Source organism: Diabrotica virgifera, chromosome 4, assembly GCF_917563875.1.
Source record: "Diabrotica virgifera virgifera chromosome 4, PGI_DIABVI_V3a".
In the NCBI taxonomy this organism is placed as follows: Eukaryota; Metazoa; Arthropoda; class Insecta; order Coleoptera; family Chrysomelidae; genus Diabrotica; species Diabrotica virgifera.
Window position 1 is genome coordinate 229,741,813 of NC_065446.1, and position 17,226 is coordinate 229,759,038.

The following is a 17,226-nucleotide window of genomic DNA, read 5'->3' on the forward strand; positions in this document are numbered from 1 at the left end:
CTATTTTTCATCTCATCCCTTGTTGTTGGAGGTATTTTATAAACTTCATTATTAACGTAACCCAAAAAAAATCAGTCCAGTTTATTAAATTCAGGTGATTTGTGTGGCCACGCTACTGGTTCATTGAAAAATGAAAATATCTCGAAAACTAATAAATTTAGATATAGGGAATGTTATCTAAAAATTGAAGTACGGTAATGGTACTTTTCAATAGTGATATAAAATACAGGGTGTTCCATTTAAAATTACTGAGAAAATAATGTACTTGCGTTTTGACTCACCCTGTATTGATATAAAGAAAATTAGCAATATCGACCATTCCTGAAAATTTTGACAATACGTTAAAAATATGGCATTAATAAACCATTGATGTTTTGTTTATTTTTATTTATACAGTGAGTTGAACTTAATGGTGGCTTAATGGTGGTAATGTGAAGCTCAAAGGTGGCTAAAACTTTTTGTTATTAATTTTTATTGCTATCTATTACTATAGCGGAGCTATTGAGCTTTACTCTACTAATCAATCACCCTGTAGAGCTTTTCTAAAGTATGCATTCTCAAATGCCTTTTCAAGTTTACATATTGACGAAATTCCTTGGGTAAATGGTTTTTCAAAAGTTTATTCCGACTAAATGGCTTAGAACAGATTTTACACTTACAAGGTTTTTCCAGTGTGTACTCTTAAATGCATTTTCAAATTTCCATCTTGATTAAATTGCTTAGAACAAATTTCACATTTATAAGGCTTACCTCGTGTGTACTCTTAAATGCATTTTCAAATTTCCATTCTGACTAAATTGCTTAGAACAAATTTCACACTTGTAAGGCTTTTCTCCCGTATGTATCCTTAAATGGCTTTTCAAATTTTCATCCCGACTAAAGTGCTTAGAACAAATTTTACACTTGTAAGGCTTTTCTCCCGTATGTATCCTTAAATGGCTTTTCAAATTTTCATCCCGAATAAACTGCTTAGAACAAATTTCACACTTATAAGGCTTATCTCCTGTGTGTATCCTTAAATGAATTTTCAAATTTCCACCATGACTAAATTGCTTAGAACAAATTTTACACTTGTAAGGCCTTTCTCCCGTATGTATCCTTAAATGGCTTTTCAAATTTTCATCCCGACTAAAGTGCTTAGAACAAATTTCACACTTATAAGGCTTATCTCCCGTATGTATCCTTAAATGGTTTTTTAAATGATGATCTCGACTAAAGTGCTTAGAACAAATTTCACACTTATAAGGCTTTTCTCCCGTGTGTATCCTTAAATGGGTTTTTAAATGATGATCTCGACTAAAGTGCTTAGAACAAATTTCACACTTATAAGGCGTTTCTCCCGTATGTACCCTTAAATGGTATTTTAAATGGTGATTATGACTAAATTGTTTAGAACAAATTTCACACTTATAAGGCTTTTCTCTCGTGTGTATCATTAAATGCCTCTTCAAATCTACTTTTTGACTAACTTGCTTAGAACAAATTTCACACTTGTACGGCTTTTCTCCTGTGTGAAATCTTAGTAAATGCTGTTTTAAATTTCCTGCTAGAGTAAATTGTTTAAAACAAATTTTGCACTTGTTACGCTTTTCTCCAGTATGTGTTACCAGCGTTCTTTTGAATTTTGTTTTAATCTCGCTCACACGTAAGTTCTCGTTCTGACATAAACCTAAAATAAAAATCAAACTATAAAACTTTACATGCAGCCCGGCGGCATATTTACAGATGCTAGGGTGTGTAGACACCAGGGTGCTGAAATCAGTTAGGGTTTGGAAAAATAGTACATTTGCAAGCGCGTGTTGACACCACGGTGTTGAAATCAGTTAGGGTTTGGAAAAACAGTACATTTACAAATTAATACTAACAGATTTGGACACCAGAGTGTTGAAAGCAGCTAGCTTTTTTAGTAGTTATACATGCATAGATGCTAACGGCTATTGACATTGATTTTATATATCTACTGCTGTGGAAAAATATTTAAGTGATTTAGGTATTAATAAATATTTAAACGTTGTTGGGATATAGACAATAATATATTAACACAAAAGAACAACGTAAAAAATAATGTTGTTCTGAAGCTATTTCCTTGTGGCATTTTTATAATTAACAATTTAGATGGGAAATAAGCCACAATTAAATTGAAAAAAATAATTTTATTAACGTTTCGACGTCCAAATCGGGTGTCGTTGTCAAAATACAAAATACTACTAAATTAAACAAAAATATTGTTGCTTAGTAAAAAATTCTTCTAATAATTTATTTAATCTGACTCATTTATATTGGCAATTCAGACATATATTATACATTTTAAAGTATGTTTTACTAAGCAACAACATTTTTGTTTAATTTAGTAGTATTTAGTATTTTAACGACACCCGGTATGGGCGTCGAAACGTTAATAATTTTTTTTATTTATTTAATTGTCGCTTATTTCCCATCTAAATAGTTAATAATAAAAATGCCGCAAGGAAATAGCTTCAGAGCAACATTATTTTTTATGTTGTTCTTTTGTGTTCATATATTATTGTTTATATCCCAACAACGTTTAATTATTTATTAATACCTAAATCACTTAAATATTTTTCCACAGCAGTAGGTAGGTATATAAAATCAATGTCAATAGCCGTTAGCATATATGCATGTATAACCACTAAACAAGCTAGCTGCTTTCAACACTCTGGTGTCCAAATCTGTTAGTATATATTTGTAAATGTACTGTTTTCCAAACCCTAACTGATTTCAACACCCTAGTGTCAACACACGCTAGCATCTGTAAACGTACTGTTTTTCCAAAACCGAGGCAACAAAAGGAAAAAAAGAAGCAGAAACCTGATGACAAACATCATAGAGAACCAACCTAACGCTAAAGGGTATGTCATTAATCTAATATGTATTATTTTTTATAATTAACTACACTGGGATGCAAAATTAACCGGGCACCTTAAAAATTGGTCATTTTTGATGTCTCCAATTTCTTGAACCTCTTGTCCGATTTAAGTGATTTTTTAAATATTTTGTAGCCTTATTCTTTAACAATATCGCTGTAAGAGTATTGTTGCTAAGCAGTTAAATTTTCATTGTATACGGGGTGTACCAATCAAACTGTGTTTTTCTCTCAAATTTCGCATCACCCTGTGGAATATTCTAGCATTTATAAAATATTGAAATTAAAATCCACTATAGCCTCATGTTTTCTTAACATTTTGTTTTTTTACTCATTCGCTTACATTAGACCATAAAAAAGTTAGCTCCTTTAACCACTAACCATGTTTTTTATCAATACAGGGTGTTTTTAAATAAGTATGGTAAACTTTCAGGGGTAATTCTGGATGAAAAAATAATTACAGTTGGCTTTATAAACGGTACTTATGTCCGCAAATGCTTCGTTTCTGAGATAGAGGGTGTTGAAATTTTTCTTACAAACTGAAGATTTATTTATTGCACATTTTTTGACATATCAGTAAGAAATTAATATTCATCATTGGCGCCCGTACGGGTAATATGAGCCGTCATATTACCCGTATGCGCGCCAATGGTGAATATTAAATTCCTGCTTGTATGTCAAAAAATGTACAATAACTCCGTCTTAAAACCCACCAAATCTCATCTGCCTATCTCAACCGGTTTTACAGCAATAAATAAATCTTCAGATTGTAAGAAAAATTTCAACACAATCTATCTCAGAAACGAAGCATTTGCGGACATAGGTTTATAAAGCAAACTGTCATTATTTTTTCATGTAGAATTACCCCTTGACGTTTGCCATACTTATTGTGTGAATAGTGAAAAATACCCTGTATTGATGAAAAACACGGCTAATTGTTAATTGTGTACTTAACATTTTTACGATCCAACATAAGCGAATAAATCAGAAAATAGAATGTTGAGAAAACATGGGGCTATAGTTGGGTTTTCATTTGAGTATTTTATAAATGCTAGAATAATCCACGGAGTGATGCGAAGTTTGAGAAAAAAACACAGTTTCATTGGTACACCCGGTATACAATGACAATTTACCTGTTTAGCATCAATATTACTACAGCGATATTGCTAAAGAATAAGGCTATAACATAATAAAAAATCACTTAAATCGGAAAACAGGTTTAGAAAATCAGAGACATCAAAAATGACCAATTTTTAAAGTGTCCCGTTAATTTTGCACCCCAGTGTATTTAGATGGAAAATAAGCCACAATTATATTGAAAAAAATAATTTTATTAACGTTTCGACGCCCAAATCGGGTGTTCTTGTCAAAATAAAAATACCACTAAATTAAACAATAGCTATTTGTATAACAAGGGAGGAAAGTGCTACTTTTCCTCCCGAGAATGAAGTTTACTGCCCGACGCGTAGCGGAGGGCAGTAATCATTCAAGGAAGGAAAAGGCACTTTACTCCCATGTTATACATATTATGGTTTTTCCACCTTCCTCAAATAAAAAGTCATTTTTTCATTTTTACTTAATTTATTTATGTAACTAACCAACAAAATTTATTAGAACTAAAACTAACAACTAGGTACAATATAACTGTCAACTGTCAAACCGTCACCATTGTTAAATCAGAATAACAATTTACTGTTTTTTACCATTCTGCAAAGTACAGAGTGTTTTTAAATAAACGTTAAAATGTATAGATACTTACGTAATAGAAAATAGATATTGTACAGGGCGTCAATAAGTTATATTTCATGAATGAAATACCATGACGTCACTTTTACTTTTCCTCCCTAGGGAGGAAAAGTACAACTTTGCTCCTTACAATCAGGTCCGGAAAAGTATACTTTCGGTAGAGGTAGGTGGAAAAAATGTTGTTGCTTAGTAAAAAATACTTAAAAATGTATAATATATGTCTGAATTGCCGATATAAATGAGTCAGATTAAATAAATTATTAGAATAAATTTTTACTAAGCAACATTTTTTTTTCAATTTAATTCTTATTTCCCATCTAAATAGATAATTATAAAAATGCCACAAGGAAATAGCTTCAGAACAGCATTATTTTTTATGATGTTCTTTTGTGTTAATAATGTTATATATAATATATTATACAGGGTGTCCCAAAAGTAGTGGAACGGTCGAATATTTCGCGAACTAAACATCGGATCGAAAAACTGAAAAATACGTGTTCAATCATTTTCAAAAATCTATCCAATGACACCAAACACCAACCCCCACTACACCCCCTGGAGGTGGGGTGGGGGTAACTTTAAAATCTTAAATGGAAACCCCTAGTTTTTCTTGCAGATTTGGATTCGTTACGTAAAAGTAAGCAACTTTTATTTTCAAGACATTTTTTCGAACTGTGGATAGATGGCGCTATAATTGGAAAAAACGATTTATCCTGATACCATAGGTAAATTATAGAAACTGTCTAATATCTCGAGAAATACACTTCCAAATGAGGAACTAAAAAAGAGGTTTTTAATATTTTTCGAAAACCTATCGACAAACACCAACATGACAACAATTTAAAATCAAAAATTACAACCCCCACTTTTTATTGCAGATTCGATTTCGTCATGAAAAATTAAGCAACATTTATTCGAAACATTTTTTAAAATTGCTGATAGATGGCGCTAATAAATCGTATTTTTCCAATTAAAGCGCCATCTATCAACAATTCTAAAAAATGTTTCGAACAAATGTTGCTTAATTTTTCATGACAAATCCGAATCTGTAATAAAAAGTGGGGGTTGCTATTTAAGATTTTAAAGTTAGCCCCACCCCACCTCCAGGGGGCGGGTTGGAGGATCATGTTTGGTGTTTATCGATAGGTTTTCAAAAAATATTAAAAACCTTTTTTTTAGTTTCTCATTTGGAAGTGTATTTCTCGAGATATTAGACCGTTTCTATAATTTACCTATGGTATCAGGATAAATCGTTTTTCCCAATTATAGCGTTCCATCTATCCACAGTTCGAAAAAATGTCTTGAATAAAAGCTGTGGTGTATATTTTTACCTTAAATACACTTTCGTTTTAAATACTGAATATAAGTTTTTTTAATATTTCGTAATATGTAACTATAAATTAATCTAAGCACCATCCATAAGACCGTGCAAGTTCGGCAAAGCGACCCCTATTTCTACGCTCTATACTAAAATTCGCACTTTTAATTATATGGGCCAATTATATTAGTCCTGGTTACTGGATAATTGTCAAGGCCATAGTCCAAAAAAATAATAAGAAGAAAAAATAAGATTCAGGTTATGTTATGAAAACGTCAACAATTGTATGTGGTAAATAAAATTAGTCATTAAAATGCAGTACTGCAAGCAAAATAAAATTAATTAAATTTACCTTTATATAATAATTGCATATCATATCAATATTGTGGAGCAATATATAATTTTTCTGCTTCATTGACAGAAGGTATGAAATATACGTCAATTTGACAATTTCAATTGACAATATGAATTATTTAAGATAGTTGCAATATTTCTCCGCGACTCGCGCAGGGTCGTTTCTCGTTTCCCCTTCCAAGTACTTGCACACCGCGAATGTGTCCGAAGTAAGAAATTAATATTTCATTAATAGAACGTTAAAATGATTAGCAAAATCTTTAAAAAATGGATTACAATTTAATTACTTTTTTGCATTGTAAATATTAAGCGCTAACAATTAAATAATAATCAAGTATATTCAAATGGGAAATAAGCCACAATTTCACCTAAAAATGATTTTATTAACGTTTCGACGCCCAAGTCGGGTGTCGTTATTATTATTTATTATCTGCCCAAGCAGATAATAAAAAGAGAAAAATCAAAGAAGCGGCTCTAATTATGCTAAATGAAACCAATTGTGTCGCAAATTCCTCGGTAGAATGCAGTAGGATGTGGTTACCCATATTAAAGGAGGAAGTCAATAGAAAGAAAATACCACAATTAGTAAATCAGTAACATATCGAGTTAGTACATATTTAGTATTTTAGTATTATTTAAAATTTAAAATATCAAGTCAGAATTTGGTATTAGTTTTGAGAGTAAACTAAATGTAAACCCAAATACTTACGATGTCGGGATAGTATCACCAGGTTTTTTCCTGGTTTTCCCTCGTGATTTACTATGGAATCTCTAACGCGAGAATTTCAGTGCCACCGTTGCATTTGGTTGTCTTTTTAAAGACAGATCACATGCTATGATTTTTTGTGGCGGATATTCTTGAGTTGGGATTGATTTCATGTAATCGAATGAACTATCTTTTAGTAAAGTCGTCCCAGGAACGCAACTAATCAATATTGGCAATATCATTTTAAAGTCGTCTACTTTAAAATGTATAATACGTGTCTGAATTGCCGATATAAATGAGTAAGATTAAATAAATTATTAGAAGAATTTTTTACTAAGCAACAACATTTTTGTTTATTTAGTATTATTTTGTATTTTGACAACGACACCCGACTTGGGCGTCGAAACGTTAATAAAATCATTTTTAGGTAAAATTGTGGCTTATTTCCCATTTGAATATACTTGATTATAAAAATGCCACAAGAAAATAGCTTCAGAACAAAATTAAATAATAAATTTAAAAATTACCGGTGAAAGTTGCATTAGTAATCCGCTAGGAGCGACACCAGCGAAGCTCAGAGCGTATACCTAAATCACTTAAATATTTTTCCACAGCAGTAGATATATAAAATCAATGTCAATAGCCGTTAGCATCTATGCATGTATAACCACTAAAACAGCTAGCTGCTTTCAACACTCTGGTGTCCAAATATGTTAGTATGTATTTGTAAATGTACTGTTTTCCAAACCCTAACTGATTTCCACACCCTAGTGTCAACACACGCTAGCATCTGTAAACGTACTGTTTTTCCAAACCCTAACTGATTTCAACACCCTGGTTTCTACACACGCTAGCATCTGTAAATATGCAAGCCCGGCGGCATATTTACAAATGCTAGTGTGTGTTTGTGTGTTGAAACTAGAGTGTTGAATATTGTGGTACGAAAAAAGTCAAGAAAAGAGTCAAAGTCTAGAGTGCGGAAAAGTTGGGATTAGTAATTACAAGAGAAACAAATTAAAAATTATTCAAATCGGATTTTATCTTCCGATCCCGTAACGGGCATAAATAATATGAAAAAAAAATGAAATTTTACCTTTTGTCAAACATTTTTATTTATCCTCCATGTACGTTTTATTTATCGCTATAGTAAAATTTATTTACAGTTTGCATGGATGAATAATAAAAAAATAGTTTTACGCATTTAAAGAATATCTCCGATCCCGCGAGGTCAATCAAAGTCTATGAAAATTTGAAATTTTTTATGATTTTGATAAATTAAAAAAAATTTAGTTATCTAATTTTTGTATTACATTGCAGCTCTTCGCTTGTGTAGTTATTGTATGACAATATTTAAACAACCCAGAACTTACCACGAGGAAGTGGCTGAAACGAATTCCCTCCAACGAGTCAATGAGTCTCGAGTTTTTTTAGATTATTTACATATTGTACATTTCTTTTTCATCTGTTTGTGTCCAGCTTTTGATCGTCAACTTTGTATTGTGTTTTGGTGGTAAAATCTAGCAGCATGGACCTTGATTTAAGTGTTGCCTGATTGGGGCTCATATACATTAGACGATGTTTCCGTTACCAACTTTACGCACCGCTTGACAGCTTGCGTGTGGCAAAGATAGTTTTGTACATTCCACTCATTCCAGTCCAGTCTGGCATGTCGCCTGATGTAAGGCAGGAACTTATATCTTTATTTGAAACTGTTCGAAGAACCCGTGTTGAGCTGCCCCCCCCCCCACGTGCAAAAATCAAAAAACAAATAGCCCTGATTTATGAGCTCTTTATGAGCTTTCATATTCCGCAAACTAAAAATTTTGAGCTCGTTCCACTGAGCAGGAGTTTAATACTTTAGCTGAGTCAGCCCCCCCCCCCCCCACTACTTATAAATAGGAATATTGAATCGGTTTTTGCGGCAGAATTACGAGCTATTTATGAGCTCTTGAAATTATATAGTTTCGATTTTTGAGCTCATCCCCTTCATCCCCAAACAACCCTTTAATTGATTTAACTTAAGAGAAAAATGCTGAGAAAAATCGTATTGCGCATATAATTCCTATAGCTTATATACTCTAAGAATAAACCATTAAATCACGTGCATTTCGATTATTGAGCTACAACCCCTTCGCAAGAAAACCACCCTATATTTCCGGCTTAAGAGAAAGTTGTACTTAAAATGCATTAAATTAATTATTTGGCGACTACATATCATTTAATAATTTACAAGCTTCCAAATTACGCGCATTTAGATCAGTAAATTGCAATTTATTTTGTATAGTGCAGTCACTGAAGGTAAAAATCAACGATTACCTTTAATGTCGGTGAACCTTCATCGATTTTCACGAAAATTGGTCAGTGGGTAGAGAATACCTCAAGAAACAAAGGTGACATGGTACCACCTTGCGCCTTTACCCTGAGGATGGATACCGCCCCTTCTCGGGGGTGAAAATTATTTTATAAAAAATAACTGCACAAATCTATAAAAGAGCAAATTATAAGCAAAATTTATTATATAAAGTTATTAAAATAAGTCAATACTTTTTAAGTTATTAAAGATCAAAGATTTTAATAATTATTCGTGAAAAAAATGCATGTTTTGAAGCGGTTTTTCGTAAATCACTGAAAAACTGTAAGTTTTTACAAAAAAGTTAATAGTAGTTGAATTCGTATAGCGTATATTCTAAGAATAAACTCTTAAATCACGCGCCTTTCGATTATTGAGCTACAACCCCTTCGCAAGAAAACCATCCCATATTCCCGGCTTAAGAGAGAGTTGTACTTAAAATAATTTAAATTAATTATTTGGCGACTAGATATCGTTTAATAATTTATGAGCTCGCAAAATATACGCATCTCAATTATTGAATTGCCATTTTCTTTCTATAGTGTAGTCACTGAAGGTAAAAATCAACTATGACCTTCGATTTCGGTAAATCACCTTTGTTTCTTGACGTATCCTCTAACCACTGACCAATTTTCGTGAAAATCGGTGAAGGTTCACCGAAATTGAAGGTAATCGTTGATTTTTATCTTCAGTGACTGCACTAAACAAAATAAATTTCAATTTACTGATTTAAATGCGCGTAATTTGGAAGCTTATAAATTATTAAATGATATGTAGTCGCCAAATAATTAATTTAATGCATTTTAAGTACAACTTTCTCTTAAGCCGGGAAGATAGGGTGGTTTTCTTGCGAAGGGGTTGTAGCTCAATAATCGAAATGCACGTGATTTAATGGTTTATTCTTAGAGTATATAAGTTATAGGAATTATATCCGCAATACAATATTTCTCAGCATTTTTCTCTTAAGGCTATGGGTACATAATTCGCAAATATTTTACGGCTATCCCTACTTTTTCTGTCTTTATACGGCAAATTACGTGTAGTAAAATTCTCACTGGTATGGAAACTGTAGATGTAAACATTAGGTTGACAGCGACATTGTCATTAGAAAGGCAGAGATGGCTATTTCGGTTTCGTTCAGTTTTGAATGTTCTTGGATAACCTTTACTTGTATAAATGATAAGATTATTTTTTCACTAATTATGTATTCAGTGGTTACCATTATTTTTATACTATACAAATAGTCGAAAAAGAAAAAAAGTTGTAAAGTTATTTTAATAATGTCCTGTTACCATGGGAAGCTTAGATAAGGTTTGAACATGTGAAGAACTGCGTTGTATAAATGTATTAGTATTACTTAATTAATTTATAAAGACTTTATTTATTTCTTTATTTGCGCAAATTAAAATATGGGACGTTGTTACAAGAAATGTGTTACTGAAAATCGAAGAAATAGACGGTTAGCTCAATTGAAGTAAGTACTTTTTTGCATAAATCAAATTAATTACTTTTGTATTTTTCAAATTAATTTTAAATTTATAGTGAAAATATGATCTATAAAATCTATCGGAAAACCAATAATTTTCGCATTAAATTTTATTCTCGTTTACAATAATAAGACAATAATTTTATGTCTGCATTACACCAATCGTGATGGAATTAGTTTTCCATGTACTTGTGATTTGTGAATTCACATTTTTACGTACCATAGAAAAAAGTGTTGTGTGATTTGGTAGAATGCGATCTTATCCTTCAAAAAATATGTCACGTATTTCAGCACCTGGAAAATTGGAAGGATACTACAAATCTGGCCTCCACATAAGTGGTCTGTAGCTTCGACATGATAGGTGTGAAATTTTAAACGTTCTTGCTGTTGATTGGATAGGAAGGGTAGCGTTATCTAGCCTCCACGCTAGGTACACCATAGCCTCCATACGGTACTTCCAATATTTAATATTATTTTATTCAAGTGGACAATAAAGGTAAAACACAAACAACTTTTGTTTCTTAATTATTTATTTATACAATAATGTGACATTTTACATAGAAATATGAGTATTTAATTTCGATTAAATATATGTTTACTTGTTGAATTTATCGGCTGCACACAACAGCGGAACGGCCATTAGACCCAACAACAAAACGCGAAATAAAATGTGTATTTTAAAACTGTTGGATAAACAGTACCTACAATCAGAAAAACTTACCTTTAAAAAGGTACTCGATTATGAAATAACAAAAATATCAAAAAACACGACTGAATATCAGCTTTTTATGGTGACACAAACTAAACACAAACACCAAACACATCAACATCACATAACCGACCATATAAAATAAGTGAACGACAACGAACGAACGAACACGAACACAGATTACAGATTCACAGATAGCGCAGGATTTGTCAAAAGTCATGTTCCACCAATCACAATGCCGACATCAGCGCCTCTGACTAAACGGAAGGAAAATAAATACGATTACATGTTTTTTATTAGAGTTAGCGGGGCATGTTACGTACCAAATTAGTAGAATTGTACATGAGTAAAAATGAGTGACTCAGATCCGAAGCGACAAAAGAGTTACCCGAGGATAAAAATGAACAATTGTTATTTGTTAATCTTCTTCACAATTATTAAATTTTATTTGATAAAAGAATGACCCCAAAAATTAAGAATCTTCTTCTTAGTTTGTAAATTTTTCTATGACACACATTCATAAATGCTGCCATATTGTAACAAAAAATACCTACGCCGAAGACGTCCACCCACCAACTTCACTTAAACTGAAGCAAAATACTACTAAACAAGCACGTACTTCAAAAGCGTAGTACATTCTTCTATGTAGGCTGGTAAATAGTAGCAAATACTACGGAGAAAAGCAAATGCTTTTTAAGTGTACTGAAATCTTCAAAAATGTAGTACGTACTTGAAGCATTAGCATTTACTACATTTTATGCCATTATGGGCACTTTACTTTATAGCTAAACTGGTACCTATTTACGGTTATCGGAACAAACTCTTATAAAATAATACTTTTATTTGAACTTTAATGACTTGAAATACTTGGATTTTCCATAAAAAATATATAAACAATAAATAACTTGTTATTAATTGTACGCCTTAAATCAATTATTATTTTTCAAATACACTATCAATACTATTTAATAATAATAAACAACTCTTTGATTGATTTTATTATCATCGTAAAAGCGTTAAAAAGCAGTAGCAGAATCAACTGCTATATCAAAATAGCGGGTCGGACACATCTCTACTTGTCACTGTCTTGAGTCTTGTCATAACAGTATATTCGAATGAGTGCGTTGTATGACAAAGATAGCGAATGTTCGATTTCCACGGACATGGTGTCCATTTTTTTCGAATCCTGAAAAAACTAATGAATATTTTTTAAAAAATTAAACACAAAATGAAAGACAAAATTACTATCGAGGGCCGAAAGTCCCTTAGAATATATCAGAAGTTTTTTTCGAATGAGATATTTGAAATTAAAAATCACACTACATTTTCTCTTAGTTTTTCACCCCTCTAACTTATTAAAATAAACATTATAGAAGTTCTCAGGGACTTTCGGCCCTCGCTAATAACGTAATCTTTCATTCTGCGTTAAAAATTTTTCAAAAATACTTATTAGTTTTCTCAGGATTTGAAAAAAATGAATCCCCATTTAAATAGCATTGCAGCCGAAAATACGTACCGATCCTCTTAAGGTACTAGTATACTTTAGAATTTAGAAGACCAAAAATTTTTTTCATTTCTTTCAAGAATTTTTTTCTCAGAACCTTTATTAAAAATGAACATAAAACTTTTTACATGTTAACATCTAACTCTTAGAGAGTACAAGAAATATATCTTTTTTCATTTATGCACATACACTAATATTGTAGAGGGCGCAAAAGTCGAGGCCTCGAAAAATAATGGCGGACAGTTAATCTCAGGACTGAGATATCTGAAACAAAAAAAATCGTACTGTATTTAAAAAAGGAAGGTTTCTTACGTGACAATTTACCACAATTTGACCAGAAAATAAAAAAGTATTATTTTTTAATCATGAAAAACTGAAGAAAAACGGATGATTTTTTCACAAAAATTTTTCAAATTTCCGTAGAATCTTTTTTTGCTGAATTTTTCGCTAACGGTGGTAAATTGTCAGGTAAGAAACCTTCCTTTTTCAAATGCCGTTCAATTTTTTTGTTTCAGAGATCCCAATCCTGATATTAACTGTCCGCCATCAGAACTACTATTTTTCGAGGCCTCGACTTTGGCGCCTTCTACAAGATTAGTGTACGTGCATAAATGAAAAACGATATATTATTTGTATTCTCTAAGAGTTAGATATTAATATGTAAAAAAATTTATGTTCATTTTTAATAAAGCTTCTGAGAAAAAAAATCTTGAAAAAATGCTTATTTTTGGTCTTCTAAAGTGTACTAGTACCTTAAGTTAAATCAATTAAAGGGTTGTTTGGGGGTGAAGGGTATGAGCTCAAAAATCGAAACTATATAATTTCAAGAGCTCATAAATAGCTCGTAATTCTGCCGCAAAAACCGATTCAATATTCCTATTTTTAAGTAGTGGGGGAGGGGAGGGGCTGACTCAGCCCTCCACACTAAAGTATTAAATTCCTGCTCAGTGGAACGAGCTCAAAATTTTTAGTTTGCGGAATATGAAAGCTCATAAATAGCTTATAAATCAGGGCTATTTGTTTTTTGATTTTTGCAAGTGGGGGGGCCAGCTCAACACGGGTCTTCGAAGAAGTGGTGGAGAAAATAGTTGTTCAGTCTATTATTTCATTGTAGTCCTGTGCTTCAAAATTTAAAGTGAAGGAATGAAATTTCTAATACTTCTAATACTGGCTACTACCAGAGGCGTACGACGGGAGAACGTGAATGGTTATATATATGGACCGTTCACTCTTGTTAGAGTATAGGTCGCTCAAAAACTATGAGCTCTTTTAATCCATTTCACGCGGTGGATTAGTCCGCAGTGTCCTTTAGGTCATCGTTCATAGGTTGTGATGTTTTTTTGCCTTCTCTACTATCTTCTTCCACTCACTCCGGTCCTGAATCTTTTCTCTCCAGTTTGCAAATTCCATCTTTGATATATCGTCTAGCAGTTGATCTTCCCATCTTATTTTTGGTCTTCCTCTTGGTCTGTTTGTTACTGGTCTCCAGTTCACTATCTTCCTGATCAGTTCTTCTACCCCTCTTCTTTGTGTGTGTCCAAACCATCTGAGTCTTTGTGCTTTAATGAATTTTACTATATCTTCTCCTTCAGTTATATTTATTATTTCATGGTTCATGAGCCTTCTATATTCCCCTGTTTCTGTCATCACTGGGCCATGTATTCTTCTCAAAATTTTTCTCTCAATTATTCTTAACTTTTCTTCGTATTTTTTCGTAAGGCACATTACTTCTGCTCCATAGGCTATCACTGGTCTAATTGCTGCTGTATATATTTTTGATTTTGTTTTTTTTGCTCAGGTTTTTGTCCTTGAGTAGTCGGTGGTATTTCCAATATACTCTATTACCTGCTTTAATTCTTTCGTTGATCTCTATACTCCTTCCGTTTTTGCCGTCCACCATCACCCCCAGGTATTTGAAGCAATCTACTCTCTGGAATGTATTTTCACCTATCTTTATTTCTGTTATTCTGTTTACATTGTCTCTTGTGCTTATAAGGTATTTTGATTTATTCTGATTGATTATTAATCCTCTCGTCTTTGCTTCTCTTACAAGGGTTAAAAGTGCCTCTTCTAGTCTTTTTTTATCTCGTGCTATCAGTCCTAGGTCATCCGCATATCCTATGATCTGTGTTGAGCTTTGAATAATTGTCTTTTTCAGGCCTGTGTCCCTAATTACTCCTTCTAGAGCGATATTGAATAGTGTCGTTGACAGACTGTCTCCTTGTCTTACCCCAAGTTCTATTTTGATGTCGTTTGTATCTCCCTCATTTGTTTTAACTTTTGCTGTTGAGTCTTTCATTGTCATTCTAGTTAGTCTTATTAATTTTGCCGGTATCTCCATTTTTTTCATTTCTTTTAGTAATTGTTGTCTGTATATGCTGTCGAAGGCCTGTTGGAAATCGATGAATAGTATGTGTAATTCTACGTCATGTTCATAGCTTTTTTCAATTGTTTGTGTTAGGACGTGTATTGCATCTATTGTTGATCTTCCTTTTCTAAAGCCCTGTTGGTATGGTCCTATAATTTTTTCTGTGTATTGATTTAGTCCGTTTCTTATAATTGTGGTCAATATCTTATACGTTGTATTTAGTAGCATAATTGCTCTGTAGTTGCAGCACTTATTTGGATATCCTTTCTTAAAGATTGGTGTGATATGCCCATTTTTCCATTCTATGGGCATGCTTTCGTCCTTCCAAATTGTAACCATTAACTTGTGCATTCACTTCATGAGCTCCTCTCCTCCGTTGATGATCAGTTCGTTGTTGATTTCATCTGGCCCTGGCGTTTTGTTTACTTTTAGTTGTTTTAGTACCTCCATGAATTCCTGATAAGTAGGTGCACCTTCCTTTTCATCTCTGTTATCTCTTATATCCTCATCCTCTGAATCTGCCTTGTTGTTGTTTTTGTATAGGTTCGTGAAATGTTTTTTCCAATCTTTTTTGTTTATTTTTGTGACAGTTTTTTTGGTGTTGTATTGTTGTTTTATGTATTGGAACAATTTCTTGTTGTCTTTATTATTCGATTCTAATTCTTGCATTTGTTCAATGATCCATGTGTTCTTCTTTCTTCTATAGAGTTTCAATGTTTCTTGTTTTTCTTTTCTATATTGGTCCAATTGTTCCTGTTCGGCACTCTGTAGCCATTTGTTTCTTGCGAGGTGCTTCAATTGACTTTTTTGGTGACATTCGTCATCAAACCATTCTTTCGATTCTTTGTTTTTTTGGAATCCTATTATTTGTTCTGCTGTCTCTATTATGCTGTTCTTAATGTTTTTCCATTCCTCTTCTATTTCTATGTTCTCGTACCTGCCCAGTTTCTGTTCCAGTTGTTCTGTATATTGTTGCTTTTTTCTTGCGTTTTCAGTTTGGCTATATTCCATTTCCTCCTTTTTCTTTCCTTATGATTATTTGCTTTGATTATTTTCATCTTAAGTTTTGCTATCAACAATATGTGATCAGTGTCCGCATTTGCCCCTCTATATGACCTTACGTCTTGTACTATTTGTGTCCACTTTTTCGAAATTAGAATATGATCTATTTGGTTTCCAACCATTCTTCCTGGTATCATCCATGTTATTTTGTGTTCTTTTTTATGTTTATGCCTAGTACTAACTATATATGTGTTTGTTGCTGCTGCTAGGTTGCAGATTTTTCCTCCATTGTCGTTCGTAGTGTCATGAATGGTTTCTTTGCCCGCTACATTACTATTATAGTCCTCCTTTCCGATCTTTGCATTGAAGTCACCCAATATTATTAATATATCATTCCTCGGAATATTTTCACAGGTTTCTTCCAGGATGTCGTAGAATTCTGCTTTATCTTCTTGGCTTGCTTCTTCCGTGGGTGCATAGCAATTGATTATCGAGATGTTGGCTTGTTTATTTTCTATTCTTATGTAAGATATCCTTCCATTAACTGCTTTGAATTGTATCACTTTTTCCCTCATTTTTTTGTTCACCATAAATGCCGTACCATTGGTTCCCTGTTTGTTTTCTCCCGCATAGTATATGCTAAAGTTTTTCTTCTCAAGTTTTCCTTCTTTCTTCCATCGTATTTCTTGTAGGGCTAGGATTTCTAGTTCGTATTTTTTCATTTCAAGGGCTATTTCTTGCATCTTACCTACTGCTAGCATGGTTCTAATATTCCAAGATCCCATTCTAATGGGTTTCG

The 17,226-nt window shown here is 32.6% G+C and overlaps 1 protein-coding gene across 1 annotated transcript in view; it reads right to left on the minus strand.

Annotated features, from left to right (window-relative positions):
• Window positions 1-17,226, minus strand: part of LOC114327403 (zinc finger protein 239-like) — a 34,957-nt gene that overhangs the window by 6,406 nt on the left and 11,325 nt on the right. Inside the window, exon 2 of the mRNA XM_050648691.1 lies at window positions 751-1,669. Within this exon, the coding sequence (XP_050504648.1) occupies window positions 751-1,669 (919 nt within the window). The remainder of the gene's footprint in view (window positions 1-750; window positions 1,670-17,226) is intronic.